General features: G+C 42.7%; 1 protein-coding gene across 12 annotated transcripts in view; it reads right to left on the bottom strand.

Annotated features, from left to right (window-relative positions):
- LOC139755028 (paired box protein Pax-2-A-like) overlaps positions 1-24171 on the bottom strand; it is a 231974-nt gene that overhangs the window by 84931 nt on the left and 122872 nt on the right. Inside the window, exon 1 of one of the 12 annotated variants that reach the window (XM_071672976.1) lies at positions 23274-23904. The exons of the other annotated variants lie outside the window; for them this stretch is intronic. Coding sequence (XP_071529077.1) covers positions 23274-23328 — 55 coding nt within the window. The 5' untranslated portion in view covers positions 23329-23904. Of the gene's footprint in view, positions 1-23273; positions 23905-24171 lie in introns of those variants that run through there. 12 annotated transcript variants of the gene reach the window in all.

Genomic DNA, 24171 nt, shown 5'->3' with positions numbered 1-24171 from the left:
GTGAATGGTGAGAGTTCAGGGCAGCTGTGCTTTGTGGGTATTCAGAGCGCTGGCCCGGCCGGGGAAGGGCGACCCGACCACCTCTCCCTACCAACTATAGCTAAATATGAGTACTTCCCAACCTCGAGGTGAGGCATGTAGGTTACATGCACTGTGCGATTCGTGATATTCTCGTTTGTTCATTACCTTGTCACCTAAATACTCACACATGAGTATCGCTCACCTTCTTATTTCTCAAGAAGACCTACAGATCAGCTCTATCATATCCCAAAACCTGAGCGGGTCCAACTTAAACGGACGAGAGGCGGTGACTTTAGAGGGAAATTCCGTCTACTTTTTTTTCCCCTCCCTCCCTCGCTCTCGCCTCTCTTCATTATCCCTGCCTCATGAACACTTGCGGCGGGCACATTACATGCCATATGACTCTTTATACCAACGTGATCCAGAGGCTTTTATTACAGGCAGAGGAGCCTGATGGATATGCCATTGGATACTCATGTTCACGTTCGGGGTCGCGGGATATACCATACGTAGAACAGTGGCTTTGGCCAACACGCAGCTGGTGATATCAAATGCTCACTGGACTTCCACCCCAATCATTCTTGTTAATCGGGCGTGAAAGCGTTTCCACAGTTACTGATTAATATGTAAAAGCAAATAATGAATTGCGACGTGTTGCATACGAGGACGGTTTGTTATAGTTATAGTGGAGAGAGAGGGTGGCGTAGCGGGCAGGCAGCCTGGGAACTGTAATGATGTATTGTTGCAGCCGAGGCGAGGCTGGGCCTCAGTATCGTACAATAAAACTTCTGCATTGCTGTTTCACGTGTACAGATATACGTTAGTCTGAAAATTCGGTATGATTCGGAACATTGCTATTTCATGACACATTTAATGGACGATTTTCAAGCGTATCCACAAACAACAATAACACTCGAAATGAATACGTTTCAAACAGGCCATCGCCAGTTCACATGAATGGTGTCAATCAGGCCTGTGTCCAACCCAGGTGTCCTACGGTTCCTGTCCTCCTGTGCCGCCACTCCCCTCTCCACCGCCCGGCCCAACACCAGAATGATATCCTCCCCCTCTCCCCATCCCGTCCCCAGCAGGAGACTCCCCGCCCTCTGCGGTACTGACTCAACACCAGAGGGTAGAGCGTTGTGATAAGGGCGCGCGTCAGTCACTTATAACAATATACATGGAGGACTCGGCCAGCTGGCTTGTTTCCTTCTGGCTTCTAATTCCCCATCACAACTGGCAGACTTAAGTCACCGGTTCATATTGCCAGTCAGTCCCTCAATCCACGCACGCCCTAACCTGCCAGGATTTCAGTGCTGGAGATCCACCCTCGTCAGCCACGAGATTACAAAGAGAGACTAGCAGATAAATCCTACAAAACATATGTTCTGCACATATCAGCACCTGTCAGAGGGTCTCTCGAGTGTCATATGTTTGTGTAGGATCAGATAAGTGGATAAAGGGTAGGATAAGTGGTTGGGGGATCAGATAAAGGGTCTGAAATGTGTTTCGATTTTCGTGTATCTTCGGGGAAAATCTCCCGTTTGTGTGTTAGGGGTTCGGGTTTATAGAGATGCTGAGGTGCGGTTCCCGGTGATTAAGTATATGGATAGTCATTAAATGCTTTAACCGGTGGATTTAGAAGCTGATTACAGCTTTCTGTATCATGCGATTCCAACTTCACGAAATCATGGAAAGAAAAAAGACAGACAAAGATATAAGGATAGGGAGCATTAAGGCTTGTCTGATCTGGGGTTGTACACATGGGCTTTGATGGTCCTTATTTGATAGTAAGGACGGTCGAGAAGCATAAGACGTAACGAAAAAAGAAAAAAATGAAAATAAAGAAGGAAGGCGATGACAAAGCAAGAGAAGACTGTAAATGAGGAGACAATTGGTACACGTAGATATCAAACGAAGTCAAAAGTAAACTGGCATATAAAGCACACCAGAGAAACATGAGAAGAAAACTGAGAGTCAAAGACGATTGACTGAAGCAACGATCAGTGATATCGAAAAAAAAATAAAGAACGTAAGTTATGAAGAGTAGTGACGGGAGGAGGGAGGCAGAGAGAAGGACAGAAGCAGAGAAAAAGGAAGCAAGTGAAGGACGTAGTCAGAGGGGAAGGGGAGGGGAAGAGGGTAGCAGAAGGGGAGGGAAAGGGGGCATAGGGAGAGGGGGAAGGGGAAGGAGGGAAGGGGGAAGAGCGGGGGACAATAATCCGTCAGTTTTGCCAGCCCTTGTTCCTGTGATAAGCCCCGGGAGGGGGCCGTCGATAGGCCATTATTATCAATTGTTTGATTGGATTTGCAGCGCGAGCGGCTGTTAACTGTTGGAGGACTGGTAGTGATGATAACTCCCGTGGGGGGGGGGGGGGGGGGGGGTTGCTTGATGTTGGCGGTGGTATGGTAGTTAACGAGTAATATTTGAACTAGTGGTTAACGTGGTAGCTATTGGGTTCTATGATAACCAGCGTTTGCCGAGACAGTTAGTGGGTCTAATTGCAGTTAACTGGGTGTCGTGATTGTTAGCGTTTGTGAGTGGTTTGGTCGACTGTGGGTGGCACAGCAGTGTGTGAGACGGCAGTTAGTGGCTGGTGCCATAACTGGTGGGTGGTCCTAAAATATGTGGGCGGTGTGGTCGTTAATGGGTAATGAGGCAGTTGGCGAGTAATGATGTAGTAACTGTATGGTGCTGTAGTTCTTAGTTGCTCCTGTAGCTAATGGGTGATTGGGCGGTTCAGGTAGTTTGGGGTGTAGTAGTTAGTAGATGATGCCCTAGCTATCAATTGATACAATGGTTATGGGTATGACGGTCATGTAGCGAGTAGTCTGGGAGTAGATGCTGCCGATGGGTAACATAGTAATTAGTAGGGGATGTGGTAATTAGTGAATGGTGTGGTACATGGTGGGTGATGTGGTTGAGCATGGTGTGGTAACTCGTGAGTGGTGTAGTACATGGTGGGTGATGTGGTTGTGCATGGTGTGGTAACTCGTGAATGGTGTGGTACATGGTGGGTGATGTGGTTGAGTAAGGTGGGTAACTCGTGAGTGGTGTAGTACATGGTGGGTGATGTGGTTGTGCATGGTGTGGTAACTCGTGAATGGTGTGGTACATGGTGGGTGATGTGGTTGAGCATGGTGTGGTAACTCGTGAGTGGTGTAGTACATGGCGGGTGATGTGGTTGTGCATGGTGTGGTAACTCGTGAGTGGTGTGGTACATGGTGGGTGATGTGGTTGTGCATGGTGTGGTAACTCGTGAGTGGTGTGGTACATGGTGGGTGATGTGGTTGAGCATGGTGTGGTAACAGATGGTGCAGACATTTGGTAGTAGGCTGCAAATGGTGCTGTGGCAAACAGGAGACGGAGATGTTATGTAGTGGTCATTGCCTTGGGTGGTAGATGACAGAGTGTGGGTATTTAATGGGTGATGAAGTAATTGATAGATGGTGTGGTAGTTAACCGAGATAATTAGGAGGAAGTGTGGTAATTAGCAAATAATGCGGTAGATACTTGAGCGACTGGCAGTTACAAGGTCCTAGAGTGGGTAGTCCTGGAGTAATGGGTTGTTGGAAGGTTAACGTAGTAATTTGTTTATGACGTGGTAGGTGGATGGTAATGTGGCAGTAATGAAGAGCGATATGGTAGACAGCACGTGAGTTTTGAGTACATTAGTAAATACTTTAGCTTTTATTGTTAGTGGGTAATACAGCTGGTGGCTGCCTTGAAGTTCTTAACAGTGAACGGCGTCTGCCGTGCCCTTGTGGCTGTAGTGCTCCCTGTTGTGAGCAATGAGGGTGTGACTGTACTGTTGAATGAACAGGACAATGGTCGTGACGATGTTAGTGAAGATTATCCCGCTGATAGAGCCCAGTGTGCAAACAACTGCTGCTTGTCTGTTTGTAGTTTGTGTGACAGATAGTGGTTTAATGGGAAGGGTAATGGCTGTATGCTAGGTGTTAGTAGTATCTTTTCCTTTAGTGTGTGTAACGTTTGTGGTTAGTGAGAAGTGTTGTTAGTAGTTCAGGAGGCAGTGACTGGATGTCTGGTAGCTCGTGGTTTGTGGTAGTCGGGGTGTTAGTGTGATATATTTGAACTATACAGCTGTGTGTTGATAAAAGATGATGATTTCAAGTGTTTTCATAGATACATTTCACTAAGTTCAATAATCTTTTTCAGTACAAATTACGAGCAAACTAAGCAACAGGTGCATGTTAGAGAAGTAAGGTGGATAATAGACATATAAACATCAAAAACAATCTCTCATAATATTGTTATCTTAACGATATGTGATGAGGGTTCTGGCGCAGGGTAGGTGGGTGTTAGGGTGGGTATAGATGTTGGGTGAATGGGCTAGGGAGGGAGGGTGCAGGAGCCTGGGTAGGAGGGTGGGTAGAAGAGCGGACGTGGCACGTGTTGGCCCTTCAGATGGTACCGATATTGAGGGCCACTAGGGAGGCGTCAGGTCCCGCGGGGCCAACAGCCAGGCCCAGCCCGTCATCATCACAGTCCTCGGGGAAATATCTCGGATTAGTTGTGACTCAAACACGCTCATGGGACCATGATGATAATGATGCACAAATATCAGGATAACATAAGAAATGAAAGTTAGGTCGTTTTTAAACACTGCTTGATGAAGTACTGATGTATGCAGCCCCGTGGTTACGGTAAACACGAAGCGAGTTCAAACGGTGACCTATGGATGGCGGTCGAGCTGTGAATAGCCTTCATTACTAGCGGGGCTGACCACAGGGGTCAGTAGTGGGCGCCCTGGGGGTCAGCTGACCACAAGTATTGTCCCAACAACTGGCCACGTGCCCGAGTTCTCCACGTGCCAGGAATACCCCTCTCGAAGAAAGGAACTGCCTGTTGATTATCTCCGCTGTTTACATCTGAAATCCTCTGGAAGTTCAAAGCCGAGAATATGTGAACGTGACGCAGCAGAACCACAGCAAGAAACCTCACGGTACACTGGTAGTGTACAGGAGGAAACAACAGACCAGTGAATTGCTTAATGGATGACATGAAGACTTCCGACTTCATTGTGCACAAGGCGACAAATATCTTTACTGTGATTTTACCAGTGTTTCTGGTTCTGTTGATGATCTGCAGTGATAGCGGCGTCCAAGGGGCCTATGATGTGAATCTGTGAAGAACTCTTCGAAATAATCAAGCTGGTAGCATAAGGAACCTGCTCGTATGAACAGATGTTGTTGCTCGTTCTGATATTTGATGTCGCGTAACGGTGTTGAATTGTCAGTGTCACAGATTCTGAGCCTGTGACCTGCGTGAGAAGAGAAAGCCCTCCAGATGTTCAACCCCACACTCAAAATGGCCTTATCTTAAACACTGTATCCATTCCATCCCCGAGGTAATTGTTCACTCAGAGGACCTCATTCTGCTGCAAAGACCACCATCTGGCCTCGAATATTCCATGAATTTCATATCAATCTCTTGCCAACTCAATTTTCTTTAGGTATTCAGTGATGATAGTGAAGAGATGTATCTTGCATCTTATTCATATATTCAGTTTGTCTTCATAGGATTATGGAAAGACCCTGAATGAAAAAAATTTGTCCTTACTTAGAAAACTAATTTCATCAGGGGCCTACGGACCCAGAGGAGGCGTACTCTACAACAATCATCTTCATTCGTATTTCAGGTGTTTACGGATGATGCATGAAAGCCACAGTTTCTATTGCGTCGTCGGCTTCTGCCCTGCAGCCTATACTGGGGCTCGTCATCCTGTATATACATTATTCATTAAGGCAATTGGCATAAACTGTGTATTGTGTAGATTTTATCCAATCTCAAGAGATTCCCCTCAAATTCTTATTCTAAAACTTACTGTGTAAAACATGCTTTTCTAAGATGTTAGGAATCAAACCACCTCTCAAAGTTATCAACGTTTAGGATCATGCAAAGGAAGTATTACTTCACTGTATGGAAGGTTCTTGCTTGATATGTTACTTCTCATATCAGTTTGATTCCTACACCGGCAACAGGTCGTGTGGCTGTGGTCAGTCACGAAGGTCACTAAAGATGTCTGCGGTGGATTGGCTTTTAGTGTCAGTGATCGGCTGGTTTCTGGTTTCCAGAGATGATCTGACCACAAACCTCCAGTGGTGGCCGACCCCTAACCTTCAGTGGTGGCCGACCACTGACCTCCAGTGACACTTTGGCTTCAGACTTCCATTTGTGGAAGGCTTTAAACCTTCACTGTTGGTCGACTTCTGACCGCCAGTAGCTACTCGGCTTCATACCACCTGATAGGGTCAGGCCTCTGACCTCTAGTGGCAGATAGACCACTGACAATCAGTGATGAATCGACATCTGACCCTCAGTGAGGGCACAGTCTCTGACCTTCACTGACAACTTGGTTTCAAGACAGTTGTAATGGCCTAGTTTTCTAGCTTCCAGTAATGGGCTTGCATTAATGCGATTAGTTAAGCAGGAGGGGAAGTGGGAAGAAGAAATGCATAGTGTGTTAAAAGTTCCTTGGTTGTCTGTCTCTTCAAAGATCTTGAATGAGATACAAAAATCTTAAGAAATTAGTTCTCATGTCTCTCTCCACTGTATTTGGTAGAACGATCATCCAACAAGAAATGAACTTCAAATTCAATAATCCAGCTATAATGGAGGTGTAATTGCGTAACACAAACAACTGAAGACACAGCCATTACCTACCACCTCCTCCAGTGCCGCAAGTTAACCAAGATATTCGGTCGTCTCAAAAGGGGACGGCGGGGACACAGGGCCAATTATCCGTTACTTCCTCGGTCACAGTCTGAGAGGGGACGACATAATTTTTTCCCAATGTGTGGTCTTTGTTTCCGTACTCCCTCGGGCCCTGTGGTCATTCCGAGGGGACAGTAGGATGCATTAAAAGATAAATCAGGCCAACTTGGCGTTCCTGGTCCACGCTACTTGTTCTCGAGTTCTTACTGTCACAATCTCGGATATTCTTTCCGTAGTTAGGCCTTCACTCTCTGCCTTTTGCTAGTCTCTAGCTCTTGTACCGAGTTATGGTAACGTGTAGTGTAGACTGAAATGGAATGAAACAATCTCTGTTCGTAAAGTCACATTTATGGTTATCTAATTTGTTCTTAGAGATATCAAAGCATTACAATAAATACTCTACTCTTCTTTTTTTTTCTCTCCTCAGTTTTATATCTATTCTTAATTTTTCTATGTACTTCATTTTTCTGCCTGTCTGCAACGTATACACGATAAGTACATTTGAATGAGGCCGCAGCCAAAGTGGTATATCATATGACAATGGAATATTTCTGTTGATACAGAGGAGATATTTATGAGAACTGCAGTGAACAAAGTGCAGAGGGAGACCAAAGTGAGATGGAAGGATGGAATGAAAATGGTTGAGTTATCGGGGCCTAAACATGCAGGAGGATGAAATGCGTGCACAGGATAGAATGAAATGGAAATATGCGGCATACAGGGGACGACGTGCTGTCAGTTTACTGAACCAATGTATGTGAAGCAGCCGAGGAAAACCATGGAAAGGTCTGTGGGACCTGGATACTGTGGATAAACTGTGGTATCGGTGCACTGCACGTGACATCTAGAGAATGGATGTGAGCGAATGTGGTCTTTCTTTGTCTGTTCCTGCTCCTTCCTCGCTGACGCGGGAAACACCGATCAAGTATGAGAAAAATAAATGAAATTCTTTGTGTGTAATCAATCACCATGGACGATGTAAAGTCTGAATGAAATAAATGAATCTCGATGTGCTTTCCTTTACATCATTATCATGGATATCCTCCCATCATCTTCCTTCGTTTCTTAACCCTTTCTACCTATTCTCTCGTCTTTCACTTCCCTTTCTCTCCAGTTATTATTTTTCCGTCTCACCCCCCCCCCCCCCCCCCATCCTCTCACTCCTCTCCCACCCCATCTTAATGGGTTGTTCCTCCCCCACCGTGGCCAATGGGGAGACTCGTGTAGGGGAGACGGCAAATGGGCAAATGATGTACCCGCCGTGAGAATCGATGCTCGCCGACTCAAATCGACAACTCAAGAGACGATCAACGTTGTCGTCCTAGAACCAGTGACCCTGTTACTAGCTGCCTCTTCATCCCTCTCTCAGAAACGTCCCGAAGGTCCAGGATTTTTGTTTTTTCTTATACATATGTACTCCGAAAATCCAAGTGAATCCGAGATGTGGATGGAAATATACACCACATAACCCTCCACAATAAATAGGATGTGAACGCGCGGTTAACCAACCATGGGAGGACAAAAATAACCAGCCGTAAGAATTACTCGATTCTGAAGCAGTAACGATGACTTAATGTTTATTAGGGGCGGCCATGGCTGGGTTATTGCCCTGGGAGTAGAATCCAACCCCACGACGAACACTGCTCACTGCCAATGACTCCATTAAAAAGACAAAAAAAAAATCTCTAAAAGTAATTGAATGGAACAAAATAGAAAAAAAATATCTGAGTACTTAATATCGGATGACAATATTACCCCATATAGTTACCATCAGCATAGGAGGAGGAGGAGGATGAATATATGAATTGTGTAGGCGCAGAGATGCCAAATATTTGTGAAGGGAGGGGAGTGGCATCCAGCCCGGTACGTATATAATATGGTTTGGCTAATATGTCACGGCTGATTAGTTCTGACCAATTCTCACACCAATAATTTTCTCTTTTCATTCTTATGAAGACATGGCTGGAAATAACCAGAGGGAGAGGGATGATAAATGGAGTGAGTGTGGGATACTGATAAAAGATGATGCGTGAAATGAATGATAGAAAAACAAAGGTAAGTGAAGGAAAGCTAGCAGTCAAAATGATGATCTTCATCGCTTATAAAAGTTTTCAGTAAATTTAACAAGGAAATGTAAATATGATGTTAATACAACATTGATGATGATAATAATGATAGTTACTAGAAAATAATGAAAGTACTACTACTGCTTTTGCCGATAATAATAATAAATAATAATAATAATAATAATAATAATAATAATAATAATAATATTCTATATACAGTCATTTCTACGGTCTGTGCAAGGTAGTATCAGGACATTTGCACACATCTGCCGGTACTCTTCAGCCGTCATGTATAACGAACCAAAACTAGAGCCGTCATCACGAGCCAAACCCTACAGACTAATCCATGGTTTACCTTGACTGCTTCATATGCTACGGTTCTGCCCATTTACCGAAATGCATGAAGTATACCATACCATCAAGTATCCCATGCATGCTTTCCACCCTCTTGAATTTCCAGGCCCCGATACCCCAAAGCCTCCTTCAGTCCATCCTTATATCTCCTTCCTTGTCATCCCCTCGCCCCTTCTCCATACCCTCTTAACGCACACACAAGATCCTCTTAGTCGGTTTTCCTTAGGATGCCCTAATAATATATGTCCGAACTATTTATGTACACCCTGGTCAGCCACCTACGTCATACTTTGCTGAACATCTCTTCAGTCTCCTCCACTCCTGCATGCAGGGCCCAAGACTCCCATCTATACAAGCTACAAGGATAATTATGTCTTCAAGCACACTAATATTTGTCCTGACAGACACACTCGACACACTTTTCAGTACAATCAGGACCTCAGCCCCTTCTCCTACCCTATGAATCACTTCACCTCACTTGGTTCCATCTGCTGCCAAATCCAATCCCAGGTACATAAAGCACGCCTCTTCCTCCAGGTTCTCCTCATTCTTAAACCATCCTGCCTCACCCTCACGCTGCACCTCAATTCCTCAGTTTCCTCTTTTCACACATCTTCCCAAACTCTAGAGCTTCTGCATGGAATCTTCCATCTGCCACATTATTCTTTCTTGTTCTACTGACACTATTCACCTCTAACAAGAAAAAAAAAAAATCTTACTCTGATGTTTCCGATACTCGCTCACCCCAGATGTCATTTCACCTCTTTTTCAGCTCTCATACCTCAATTTTCGCCTTTCAATTATTCTCACTATATTTCTATATAGATGCAATCTTCCTTCTTTCTTTCACTAGCGATTTACTTTTCTCATTCCACCACTCACTCAGCTTTCTTGTGAGTCTACAAAACACTTTCCATAAGCATTTCTTGTGAGTCTACAAAACACCTTCCATAAGCAACATGCTTTACAACACAAATGAGCACTGTTTCATTTAGTACCTTTGACTTTCTTAGTTTCATTCACTCTCACACGATGCCATTCCTCATTCATTTTCTCTTATATCCTCTAAACACAGATGCCATTTCCAAGGTCACTCATTTTTACTTCTTTTACTAATAACTCAACTTCTCTCTCCGTAAGGCAAGATCCGCTGGTGATATCTTTTCCTGTCTTACTAATGTCTGGCAATCATCCTTGAAAGATTTGGGGGAATCCTGTGTAGCTGCCCTTGATATAACCAAAGTTTTTGACATGGTGTGGCATCGAGGTCTCATCTCTAAAGCTCCCCTCTTTTGGCTTGCCTCCCTCACTTTGCGTTGTTGATGGATCTGCCTCTGCCCCTTTCTCCATCAACGACAGTGTCCATCAAGGTTCTCTCCTGTCTCCCATTTTTTCTGCTTTTTATAATGATTTTCTTTCTTCTACAAATACCCAAATGCACTCATACGCTGAAGACTCGACACCATTCTTCTACATCCTTCAATTCTATTCCATGTCTCGCTCTATCTGCATCTTTAGTAAACTTCGACTAGGACAGGATTTTTCAGTGGGGTACACGAAATATGGATAATCTTAATGCCTCCAAGATCCAGTTTCCTGCCCATCTCTCTATCGGATATTCCTCACAACTTCTCTCTCTACAACGGTTCTGTAATTCCACCTCTTGACCCTATGAACATAGTATTACTGTAACATCTACACTATCTTGGAAACCCTACATTAGGGAAATAACGAAGTCTGCCACTAAGAATCTGGGAGCTCTATTTATCTGTCGGAATCTCTTTTCCATCGAGCAGTTGCTCTGTTTATACAAAGGACTGTTCCGTCCTTGTATGGACTACTGCTCTTGTATCAAGGTAGGCTCTAGCTCTTCATCTTTACTTGACACAGTGGAGTCGAAAGCGGTCCGACATATAAACTCTCCCAGGCTAACTTTAAAACTTTACTCACTTGCCCTATACCGCAATGTTAGTTCACAATGCTTCTACAGGTATTACTTATTTTTTTTTTCCCCGAGAGCTGGCTCCTTGTGTACCCTTACCATTAAGCAGACCATGCAATACTAGGCAAGCTGCTCCGTCACATAATTACTGTATAGCCGTTGGCTGTTTTGATGAATGTTTCTTTCCTTATACCTCGAAGCTTTGGAACTCTCTACCCTCCCATGTCTTTCCCAATAACTCTGACCTGGCAATTTTCAAAGGTCAAGTGCTTCCCACCCTCTAAAATTCGTAAATACCTTTCCTAGTCTCTTCTTTTTCCCTTTCTTTGACCTCTTTATTTTGCATTTAAAGCCCGGCCTTCAAGTGGACTTTAGTCCGTGACTGGAGCCTCCCACATAAAAAAAAAAAAAAAAAGCCTCCTCCAAAAACACTACAATCTTTCACACTCGCCCCCACTAAGAAATAATCGGATATTCCACCACTCTTGGCACTTTTCCGCCCCCCGAAAAAAAGTTTCTCGTGCATGCCTTCCAGTAAGCACATAAAGCAATAATACCCGTTGGCCCTTGACCCTACTCATGCATGTATACTGATATTTGCAATTTCCTTTCCTTGAATAGCGTATTCCCATTCTCAATCCTCATATATATATATATATATATATATATATATATATATATATATATATATATATATATATATATATATATCCCGTGGACAGGGGAGAAAGAACACTTCCTACGTATTCCCTGAGTGTCGTAGAAGGCAACTTGTATAGAAGGGGAGGGAGCATGAGCATTCATTTGTTCTTGGCTCTACCTTATCAACGCAGGAAATGGCAAATATGTAATATATATATATATATATATATATATATATATATATATATATATATATATATATATATATATATATATTCTTTTTTTTTCTTGCTTTGTCGCTGTCTCCCGCGTTTGCGAGGTAGCGCAAGGAAACAGACGAAAGAAATGGCCCATCCCACCCCCATACACATGTATATACATACGTCCACACACGCAAATATACATACCTACACAGCTTTCCATGGTTTACCCCAGACGCTTCACATGCCCTGATTCAATCCACTGACAGCACTTCAACCCCGGTATACCACATCGATCCAGTTCACTTTATTCCTTGCCCTCCTTTCACCCTCCTGCATGTTCAGGCCCCGATCACACAAACTCTTTTTCACTCCATCTTTCCACCTCCAATTTGGTCTCCCACTTCTCCTCGTTCCCTCCACCTCCGACACATATATCCTCTTGGTCAATCTTTCCTCACTCATTCTCTCCATGTGCCCAAACCATTTCAAAACACCCTCTTCTGCTCTCTCAACCACGCTCTTTTTATTTCCACACATCTCTCTTACCCTTACGTTACTTACTCGATCAAACCACCTCACACCACACATTGTCCTCAAACATCTCATTTCCAGCACATCCATCCTCCTGCGCACAACTCTATCCATAGCCCACGCCTCGCAACCATACAACATTGTTGGAACCACTATTCCTTCAAACATACCCATTTTTGCTTTCCGAGATAATGTTCTCGACTTCCACACATTCTTCAAGGCTCCCAGAATTTTCGCCCCCTCCCCCACCCTATGATCCACTTCCGCTTCCATGGTTTCATCCGCTGCCAGATCCACTCCCAGATATCTAAAACACTTTACTTCCTCCAGCTTTTCTCCATTCAAACTTACCTCCCAACTGACTTGACCCTCAACCCTACTGTACCTAATAACCTTGCTTTTCTTATTCACATTTACTCTTAACTTTCTTCTTTCACACACTTTACCAAACTCAGTCACCAGCTTCTGCAGTTTCTCACATGAATCAGCCACCAGCGCTGTATCATCAGCGAACAACAACTGACTCACTTCCCAAGCTCTCTCATCCCCAACAGACTTCATACTTGCCCCTCTTTCCAAAACTCTTGCATTCACCTCCCTAACAACCCCATCCATAAACAAATTAAACAACAATGGAGACATTACACACCCCTGCCGCAAACCTACATTCACTGAGAACCAATCACTTTCCTCTCTTCCTACACGTACACACGCCTTACATCCTCGATAAAAACTTTTCACTGCTTCTAACAACTTGCCTCCCACACCATATATTCTCAATACCTTCCATAGAGCATCTCTATCAACTCTATCATATGCCTTCTCCAGATCCATAAATGCTACATACAAATCCATTTGCTTTTCTAAGTATTTCTCACGTACATTCGTCAAAGCAAACACCTGATCCACACATCCTCTACCACTTCTGAAACCACACTGCTCTTCCCCAATCTGATGCTCTGTACATGCCTTCACCCTCTCAATCAATACCCTCCCATATAATTTACCAGGAATAATATATATATATATATATATATATATATATATATATATATATATATATATATATATATATATATATATATATATATGACAGCTATGCAAATGATTATGAAAAAATCTTATTATTACTATTATCATTACTATTATTATTATTATCATTATTATTATTATTATTTAGAATTACCACTAATTATCATTACTGGCCAATGATCGTTATTAGTTATAAGTTAATGGAAGAGATGAGTGAAGAGAGACTGACCAAAAAGATTAAAAACGATTGAAGCTTCAGAAATGGAGAGAAGGAATAGAAGGGGGAACCGAGGAGAGAATGGAAGGACTGGAGTAAGCTCTGGGTGATCGGGACGTGAACAGACAGAAAAACAGAGACATGCAGTGAACAGAATGCAAAGGAACACAAGGATATTCCCTGAGTAACAGACACTGGGCCTTTTTTTTGAGGAAAGGATAAGAAGAATGTTTGTCAAAGAACTGGCAGATGTGGTGCGAGTGAAAGGGAGGGGAAGAACCGAGATGAAAGGATGGAGTGAAGGAGGCTTTAAGGTGGCCGGTGGCCTGAACATTCGGGAGGGTGAGAGGCGTGCATAGGATACAGCAAAGTGGGACGATGTGGCATATGGGAAGGAAAGTGAAGGGTCTACAGAAATGGGAATCAGCGTTTGTAGTGTTGTGGGGATGGGCGATGCCCAGAGTGAAGACGGGAAAGCGTAACTCGTGTATGTCTGATGAGCGTGGTTTCAGATGGGTGTATGTCTGGTGGGCTGGAGTTTAACATTTAGTAGGAAGGGTGGATGTTTGGTGCTTGTCGGGTCATCTCGGTGTGCTTACGTTTTATCAGTGTTATTATTGTTGTGGGTGAGGAAATCTGAGAGTATAGGTTGCTTGAAGTGTGAGGCAGGGATAAGCTTTCAATTTCTATTTTGAGGTCGGTGCTCACTAATGGAGAAGAGGTTTTGATGCAAAGGGTCTTGTGATGAGACTGGACCGCACTGAAAGGAACATTTTCAACTATGTATGTGATGAGTGTTTATGGTTGCTAGGCAGCCAGTTATGATTATGGTTGCCTTATGTGGTTCGCAGCTTTGTTATATTTGCTCTTGAGAAGGTGGATCACTATCTCCCTGGATCGTAGTGTAGGGTGGAATGGGATCAATTATTTGTAGAGAATACTAAGTGATTTTTTTGCTTGTCCAGTTAAGAGTCCTGAGGGCGTTTAATGTGTATGGTGATGTTTGTGGCATGGGGAGCAAATTTCATGTGTGTGTAGTATATGATGCCTAGAAACGCTGGTGTTCTGGGGAGTGGGGATGATTTTCTATTCAAGGTGACTGGATGGTGCAGGTGGAATTAGCGTTGAATAATTCTCCTCTGACTGAGCCATTGTTCAAATCGTGCAGTGTATTGCTGTATGTTTGTCGTTGCTACATTGGTGTTAGAGTATTGTGGAGTGATTGTAAGGTCGTCTGCATATGAGAGGACCTTCGTATTGTGGTTTACTGGAGGTAATAGTGAGTCATGTAAAGAGAGATTTTTTGTTGTTGTGGAGAGTGGTGTCAAGTGTCACTTGTATGAGGTGTAGGAATACAGCGTCAAATGTTTTGTTGATGGCTGTTGACGGCTATCACCACAAACATTGTGTAAGAAAGTGGGTTGTGGTTGGTTGAAGCCATCTAGGATATGATGGGTGAGGTGTGTGTAGGTGAGCGGATGGATCTGAAACTACGTTGTGTAGAGGAGAGTGGGACGTTTTGCTTGACTGGTTTACCCCAGACGCTTCACATGCCCTGGTTCATGTATATATATATATATATATATATATATATATATATATATATATATATATATCCTACAAACAATTCTTCCGCTCTACTTTACCCTACGCCTCACCAGCCTGGTCTTTCGTCCTCTCGAAAGCAAGTATAACAAGCTACAGACGCAATAAACTAGTGCACTTAGAACAATCCCTGGCCCTTCACCTACGCCATGTAGCAGAGATCCTCCCGGTCCCACCTCAACATGCTAGGCACTCAGTCCTATGCAAAAGCAATAGATTCCTCCTACCTAGATTACTCCACAACTAACCACCGACCCCAAGTGCTTCAGCAACCTCAACTCACAGTTCCCGAACACCCCGACAGTGAAAACAGTGACAAAACAAATACACTCTAAAATGACCAGAAAAGCAAAAAATTACCAACCTCACAACTAAGTTTTAACCTCCAACCCACTAGACATACACCCATCAGAAGACAAGTCCCACTTTCCTGTCTACACGCTGGGCATCAACCAACACTACAAACACCGTTTCATCATATCCCAAGACCCCTCATGCTCTAGATGCAAGTACCACAACGAAGGCACCGAGAACTTACGACTCATCTGCCCTGTGCTCCCTGCACGTAGACACACACGCATGACTAAACTTGATAACCTATGGGCCCGATCATTGGACGAGGACGGCTTCCTGAGCGCTGCAGGAGCCTCATAAAGATGCAAGGTGCTCATGGAGCAGGAAGTATATTATATATATATATATATATATATATATATATATATATATATATATATATAGTGTACTTTTTTTCTTTTTTTTTTCCAAAAGAAGGAACAGAGAAGAGGGCCAGGTGAGGATATTCCCTCAAAGGCCCAGTCCTCTGTTCTTAACGCTACCTCGCTATCGCGGGAAATAGCGAATAGTATGAAAAAAAAAAAAAAAAAAAAATATATATATATATATATATATATATATATATATATATATATATATAAAGTTTTACATAATACCACGACATATATAAAACCACATTTACATATAAAGCTCCTCCTAATAATAGCACAAACGTGAGGGGAATAGCATTATTACAACCGCACGCACGGTATCTTGCGTGTGGTCTAAACACATCATTCTTAAAATTCTATTAAACCACCATCACAGGTAACCACAAGACCATATATCAACAGCTGAAAGTGGAAAATGTGGCAACCTGACAATCAAGAGATTAGGAAGATGATAATATGTATAATTAAAACAATAGAACACACAATGGTAAGAGGCGGGAGGATGAGGGAGGAGACAGAGAGGCTTGCGTGATCAAGGTCAGTCATTGTGTTAAAAGCCGACGGCTCTCGCAGGCGGCCTCACCAACCTGATGAGTATTTTGCGTTGGTCGCATTACACGGGATTTCTAAGAATTTCTAGAGTTTTACGCTGCGTTTGTGTGTGTGTGTGTGTGTGTGTACTGATGATGGGTGTTAGTGGAGAAGTTTGGGAAAGACTGCCTGTTAGGCAGGGGGTATGAGAATCATAATGTTCACAGAATGAAAAAAAGAAGCGAGTTATTTAATATGACAAAGGGTTATTGCTATTCATTGTTTCAGTTTCATGTAATAGAATGGGGAAAAAAATATTTAATGCACATGACAAATTTGCGCACATCTGCACATAGCATTTCATTTTGTGCGACATTTGCAAAAGGATATAATACTCTTTTTGATTGCAATACACTAGAAAAAAGAGGAAATAAAAATACGAGCTAAAATGGAATATATATATATATATATATATATATATATATATATATATATATATATATATATATATCTTTTTCTTTCTTTCAAACTATTCGCCATTTCCCGCATTAGCGAGGTAGCGTTAAGAACAGAGGACTGGGCCTTTGAGGGAATACCCTCACCTGGCCCAATTCTCTGTTCCTTCTTTTGGAAAATTAAAAAAAAAAACGAGAAGGGAGGATTTCCAGCCCCCCGCTCCCTCCCCTTTTAGTCGCCTTCTACGACACGCAGGGAATACGTGGGAAGTATTCTTTCTCCCCTATCCCCAGGGATAATATATATATATATATATATATATATATATATATATATATATATATATATATATGATCGCAGGTTGGTGGTGCTCAATGTTTGAAGTCCGGGAGGACAAAATGACAACCTGATTCAGTCATACCTGGAGAGATGTGTTTGCTCTGTGGAGGATCTTTTCTACATAAACCACAGGCAATTGATTTCTTGGGTCTTTGATATCAAAATCCCTATTGGTATGAATATGAGAAGAAAATATTTGATTAATGAAGACGGTGGAACTACGTTATCACATCAACATTTTCATGAAGTTAATAGCTGTTCCATAAGCTGATGGGTCGTTTAATGATTACTCACTCGCGTTATAATGTCTAGTAATGTCTAGTGATAAAGTGACAAACAGACATTATTCAAAACGAGTACGAAGTGACGGCCACATCTTTGTCTTTATAATTACAAATGTTTCGTAACGAAAATCCTGCCACAGCTACAAAGAATTAACGCTCTTGTGACAGAGAGCAAATATGGGCGTGTAATAGTGTGCAGTGCGTGAACGGTGGACCAAGAGTGTAGAGTGTAAGTAGTGGGCCAAGCGTGTGGAAGTGTTTAGCATGAAGGGTGGACCAAATGTGTGGGAGTGTATGAAAGTGATGGACCAAGTTTGTAGCGCGTGAATGGTGGGCCAAACGTATGGGATTGTATATTGTGTGAGCAGGAGGCAAAGTGTGGGGGAGTGTGTGAAAGTGATGGACCAAGTTTGTAGCGTGTGAATGGTGGGCCAAACGTATGGGATTGTGTATTGTGTGAGCAAGAGGAAAAGTGTGTGAGCAGGAAGCAAAGTGTGTGGGAGTGTGCAGTGTGTGAGCAAGAGGCAAAGTGTGTGGCAGTGTGTAGTGTGCGGGCAGGAAGCCAAGTGTGTGGGAGTGTGCAGCGTGTGAGCTGGAGGCCAAGTGTGGCAACTCCTCGAGACTCATTCTGTTACTCCCAGTCTCCTCACTCGCAGGTAGGCGCCAACGCACGAAAGTACATATGTATCTCTTCTGATAATGTGGTTAAGAATATACGAATATACAGAAACTAAGACGGGTAACTGGATTGTATAGAAACTAAGACGGGTAACTGCGTTTTCACTGGGTTTTTATGTCTTTGTATAAAATAAAATACAAGTCTGTTCGTAATAAAATCACCAGAGGTGGGAGAGACCCAATGGTGAACACAGTCATTCTAATCTAAATTCTTGAAGCGTATTTGTGGACTGAGGAACCTTACAAAGCTCAGAAGTGTACATTATGCAGGTGGAAATAACCAAGATACCTTGCTGGCGATAAACCATATTCGCACACTAAACCATACATTTACTGTCAACTGCTCGTTTTACTCACATTTTTCTATTATGTACGTGGCTCTTATGACGGGAGTCAATACCTTCCTGTGCCAGCCAAGAAGAGCGAGCCTACCTCTTAAAACACTATCTTACATCCACATTAAGAGGCCTCAGCAGACACTTTGCATACAAAAAAGAAAACAGTTACCATGCAGGTGTAGACCTCACACATCGTTTAGGTGTAGGCGATTGATAAGAACCTCAACAATGAACTAGGGTTTGACGTGGATGATCTTAGCAATAACTTGACGGAACAGAAAAACAGCAAACTGTATCTAGAGACTAATCTCTAGGTCTGAACCCGACTGACGGAAAGAAAAGCTGAAGAGAAATTCAGTCATCATAGTCGCGCAGATGGCTAAGTAAACATGATAATATACTAGTCTGAATTATGTGGGACTGATAACTTCACAAGTACACGAAACTGTTGAGAGAGACAAGGAACACAGCCATGGAAGAGGAGACGTGAGCGGGCGGGCAGGAGCTACCCGGGCTAGCGAGAGGGCGACTGAACTAGACGGGCTGGAACGAGTTGGGCCAGAGAGACGGCCGAGATAAGCAAGCTGGTCCAAAGACACTTGGCTATGGGATCTGGATGGAGTCAGATAGAGAGAGGTTGCATAACTCGGTTGATGACTTGTAGAATACGTTTTCTTTTAAGTTCCAGAGAAGGAAAATATTTAAGATGCATTAATTGCTCTATTATTGCTTATCAAAATTATCTAAAAATGAGAATCCTGTTTTTCACGGATAGTTGAAAATTACAAGCTAATTCCCCTTGCTCTCAAAAGAGGATTGGTAAATACTTATGAAATTTAGCTGATCTCATTTCGATTTTCATCTAAATCTGTTACTGATTAGCTTAATCATTGTGTAGATAAGTTTCTCATCTTTCTTCAAATCACCACAACAAGAGGGTGCTGTATGGCGTGTGTATTGTTTATAATGATTAAGAGAATGACCACCGCGTGATCCTCTAATACTCCCGTAAGTCTATAATATCCCAATTAAATGGTCAGTCGGGATGTTCCAGTCGATGATGTCCGGCTTTGGGTAAATCCGGGTGGTCTGTCGGAGAGAATTTACTCTGGCTTAACCCGATCCAGTACAAGCTTACCAGGGCATTAATCACAATCCGGGAGGATTTGATCGAGACCATCAACATGGTCGAGGGGAAGGGAAAGATTAAGAAGCTCCTAGATCACTGGAACTACAGCTCACTGGACAGGATTTAATGCCTCTCTCGGACTGTATGGCGGATTAACCAGATTTTTCCATCACCATATAGTTCTGACTCTGAGAGGGGGCCTTAGTTTACCATAGCCGTGGAAAGCCTTCACAACCTCTGTCCTGTGACACAACTACTCCATCCAGCACCTCAACTCTCCTGGAGTGAGCTGAAAAAAGAACAAAACCTATTCTGATGTGAGGTCTTCTGATAATACTGGGTGTTCTTGGGATTTTCTTAATTATTCATGAAGTGTTTATGATTTCTGTGGATACGCTTTAGGTAGTGGGTAAACGATTCTTTCACTTGCTACTTTTCACATTTAGAGGAAGGTTTTCCATGACTATCTTTTAAAAATATATTGGCTCGTTTTTTTCCCCTTTGATTTCCTCAAAGTTACATCACGTTTTTCAGGATCTTTGTCTAAATATGGCTTGTAAGAATCACTGAGGTAGTAAACAGGACGGAAGCCAACTTACGACTAAAATAATCAAAGAGGTAAGTAGTTCATCCGTGGAAGAACCCAGTTAGCGTTAATGCCAGTCAATTCTAGGAACGGACCATCCTTCAGCACCTTACAGCATAAGGAAGGACGAAGAGCAAATGGTTTTCCCAAGCCTAGCTAAGGCTAGCGATTGGTTCTCATCACCACAGGAGACTAAAAACTTTAAACGAACTATACTACATACGTAATTCGAGTAAGATAATAAACCAACCATTTTTACTTAATTCATATTACAGGAATTTGGACTTGTAATTACACACAGCCAAAGTATACATGATTTTATGGGACTGAAGGAGATAAGGAGGCAGTGGAGTCGGTTAGAGGATACATATATAGTGGTAATGCAAATGATGTCCCTATAAAGGAAGAATTTAATCTATTGATTCACTAAACGACAATCTCCAAACACAAGGTAAGTCGGAAATGTATGATATATCGTTACACGATCTGAAGCTATTGTTTAACATTGTTACAGATAAAAGCAGAGTAATCCCCTTCTCTGAGGACAAGACAGTCATTTTGCCATTAAGCAGAGAGCTGCTAGCTTGTAATAGCGCCAAGCCAGTCACCGTGAACCACGCACACGTACATGAAAATTACACATCCACGACACCATTCTCATCTACAGACAATGATGACAGGACCTTGTATCTCCTCAAGAACAGAAATATAGGCACCATACCCTACCAAAGACTCTGGTTGTCTAGCATCAGAATAATTCACGGAAACACGCTTTGATACCACATACGGCTACCGGCACGCAACCAAGTACACAATACTTGGCTATGGATATTACTAGGTGACAGCGCTGTTACCTGCAGACATTAAATCCACGGACATGGTAAAAAAAAGACACATACTTAGGAGTCAAATCTACGAACACATGCCACGAATATAAATCTAAAAGTCACAAAATTTGACCAAGACCACACGGACGAACACATACAGTTGATACGAATATATTTTCATTATACATGTACAATTGTCTATGGATATGTTGTACCTCTATAGACTGGATTCTGTGAATGTTATTCATAATCATGCTATGAACACTGGATCTTTTGCAATACCAATAGATCTGCATACACGAACATTTCCCCTGATCTGTAGAGACGATTATGAACATATACATATACGCATACACTCGTGCTTGCCCTTGGGTAACGTATATCCATGTAAACTGTTTACCTTGTACAATCTAGTATGATCAAACTTATGTCCATGTTATTCATAATTATGCCATGAACACTCGATGTTTTGCAATACCAACAGATCTGCATAAACGAACACCTGCCCTGATCTGTAGAGACCACTATGAATATATACGCATACACTCGTGCTTGCCCTTGGATAACGTATATCGAAGTAAACTGTTTCCCTTGTACAATCTAGTATGATCAAACTTATGTCCATGGAGGTAACACAGATCTTGATATTCACAGACCAGCCCAAACAAACACCGATCTAACCAAACATACTTCTGTCCTTGAACGTTACAAGTCAGAATAAGCAAATAGCACTCACTATACTAGAATCATAAAGACCATCAGACATACAGAATCTCATCCTTAAAGAGCACTGCCTTACGTACACATATACTCTTTTTCTTGGATAACAAATACTCATATAAATAAACTTAACTAGGTTAGTGCAGGTTCAAACAATTTTACCTCCTCCAATAGACAGACAGGTACGCGAACATACACCCTTCACACAGTCGAAAAAAAAGGAAACATGAAAAATTTCATCTACATATATGCATGCCAGCGTCCACGGTAAAAATGATAAAAAAAAAAAATGGTTTGAAAGGTATACCCTTTATAGAAGGATCCTGACAAAACATATTCTATAGGAGCCTCATATTTACACAAACACACATTCTATATATATATATATATATATATATATATATATATATATATATATATATAAATATAATATATATATATATATATATATATATATATATATATATATATATAGAGAGAGAGAGAGAGAGAGAGAGAGAGAGAGAGAGAGAGAGAGAGAGAGAGAGAGCCGCATTTATTGAAGACATGACATTTGTTCCGATACAGTTTCGGCTTATCACGCCCTTTCTTAATTTGTAACAATCGAAAAAGAAGCGTTATGGGTCAAAACTGTTTTGGAACAATAGAACCAAAGTCTACAGCAACTTTAGTTTTAACTTCGTGAATTTTCGCGACAGTACGTTGTTCATTATATATATATATATATTATATATATATATATATATATATATATATATATATATATATATATATATATATATGTGTGTGTGTGTGTGTGTCTCGATCAGAATAATTAATTTGTTCATTTCTCACTATTATAACACTGGTTAAATTTCAGAGCTGAAAATGTATCGGATCTATCAGAACATGCTGGTCCTAGCTCACATGTGTGATATCACAATGATTTGTAATTTCTTCATTCAGACAATATTACTTGATGCTAAGGCACTCAAGGCGGGAAGTGCGATTAATCAAGTACTGTCTACTACTGGAGGTAATTAAACTAGAGTCATCAACATCAACGTCACAAATACACATGCAAAAATTGGAGTACTAAGTACATGAATAACTGGCTTTTGGTAGGAATATGCTAACAAATGAACATGTAAGATGAAACTGTCGCCGTTAATTAATCCTGTGTACAAGCTAACCCCTCGTATCTTAATATATATATATATATATATATATATATATATATATATATATATATATATATATATATATATATATATATCCAGGTGAGTGATAATCCCCTGCTGGCTCAACAACAAGACTCACTCATCTTACACGTGTAATATTCCATCATGTTTTGGTTGTAGCGGTAGGCCGTGGTCAGGTCCATGGCCGCCGACGGAGGCCGCAGCCCAAACAGGCCCAAGTTGGAGTGATCCAGCTTGGCGGTTGTAAAGGGGCTCAAGCTGGGGAAAGGCAGGAGCGCCGGCGACGGTGGCGCTGTAGGGGAACACGCGGAACCCGGTGACTCCACTCCGGCAGAGAGGCTGGAGTCGGCACGACACTAGAGAGAGAGCGGGGCACTGACAACACTGGCGCCCGCCGCTGACCGCTACTTCCCGCGGCACTTTTGGCTGTCCCTGACAGTGGGTATACCGCGGTACTCCGGGCGTTATGCTGGGACAGGGCACTGGCGGCCGCCGCCGACCGATACTGCTCGCGGCAGTATTGGCTGTCCCCGACCGCGGGTATATCACGGTACTCCGGAGTTGGTGTTTGGGCAGGACACTACACGGTCACTTGAGCGGTACGCGGGTAACTGTGGGTAACGAGGTACACACGCGGCCACACTGCCGCCGTCACGCTCCCTGGCTCTGGCTTCAGCACCGCGCGGCCTCTGATGTTAGCACTACTCAAGCTTGACCAACTGTGTCCTCCTTATTTGAATATCTTTCCCGCTAAATCACGGTTTCCAGTCGGTGTTGGCCGATTCAGCTGGGATAATTGAGTGTGGCTGGTGGGAGTGGCGCGGACCAATGAGCGAGCAGCATGATCCCGGGGTCCCGCCCCCTGCGCCCAACGTCCCCCGTCGTCGCGCATCATTGGCTCCTGATGCCTGACGTCAGCCCACGTGACCGCCCGGGGCGGGAATCAAGTGTCGTCTGGCGGACTACCATCCCGTAGTCATGGTAACCAGGGCCAGATACGGCACTGCGCGAGCGAGGCAGAGGCA

Source organism: Panulirus ornatus, chromosome 18 (genome assembly GCF_036320965.1).
Source record: "Panulirus ornatus isolate Po-2019 chromosome 18, ASM3632096v1, whole genome shotgun sequence".
Taxonomy (NCBI): domain Eukaryota; kingdom Metazoa; phylum Arthropoda; class Malacostraca; order Decapoda; family Palinuridae; genus Panulirus; species Panulirus ornatus.
The sequence above is the reverse complement of the archived record's forward strand: the minus strand, read 5'-3'. Positions and strand labels throughout refer to the sequence as shown.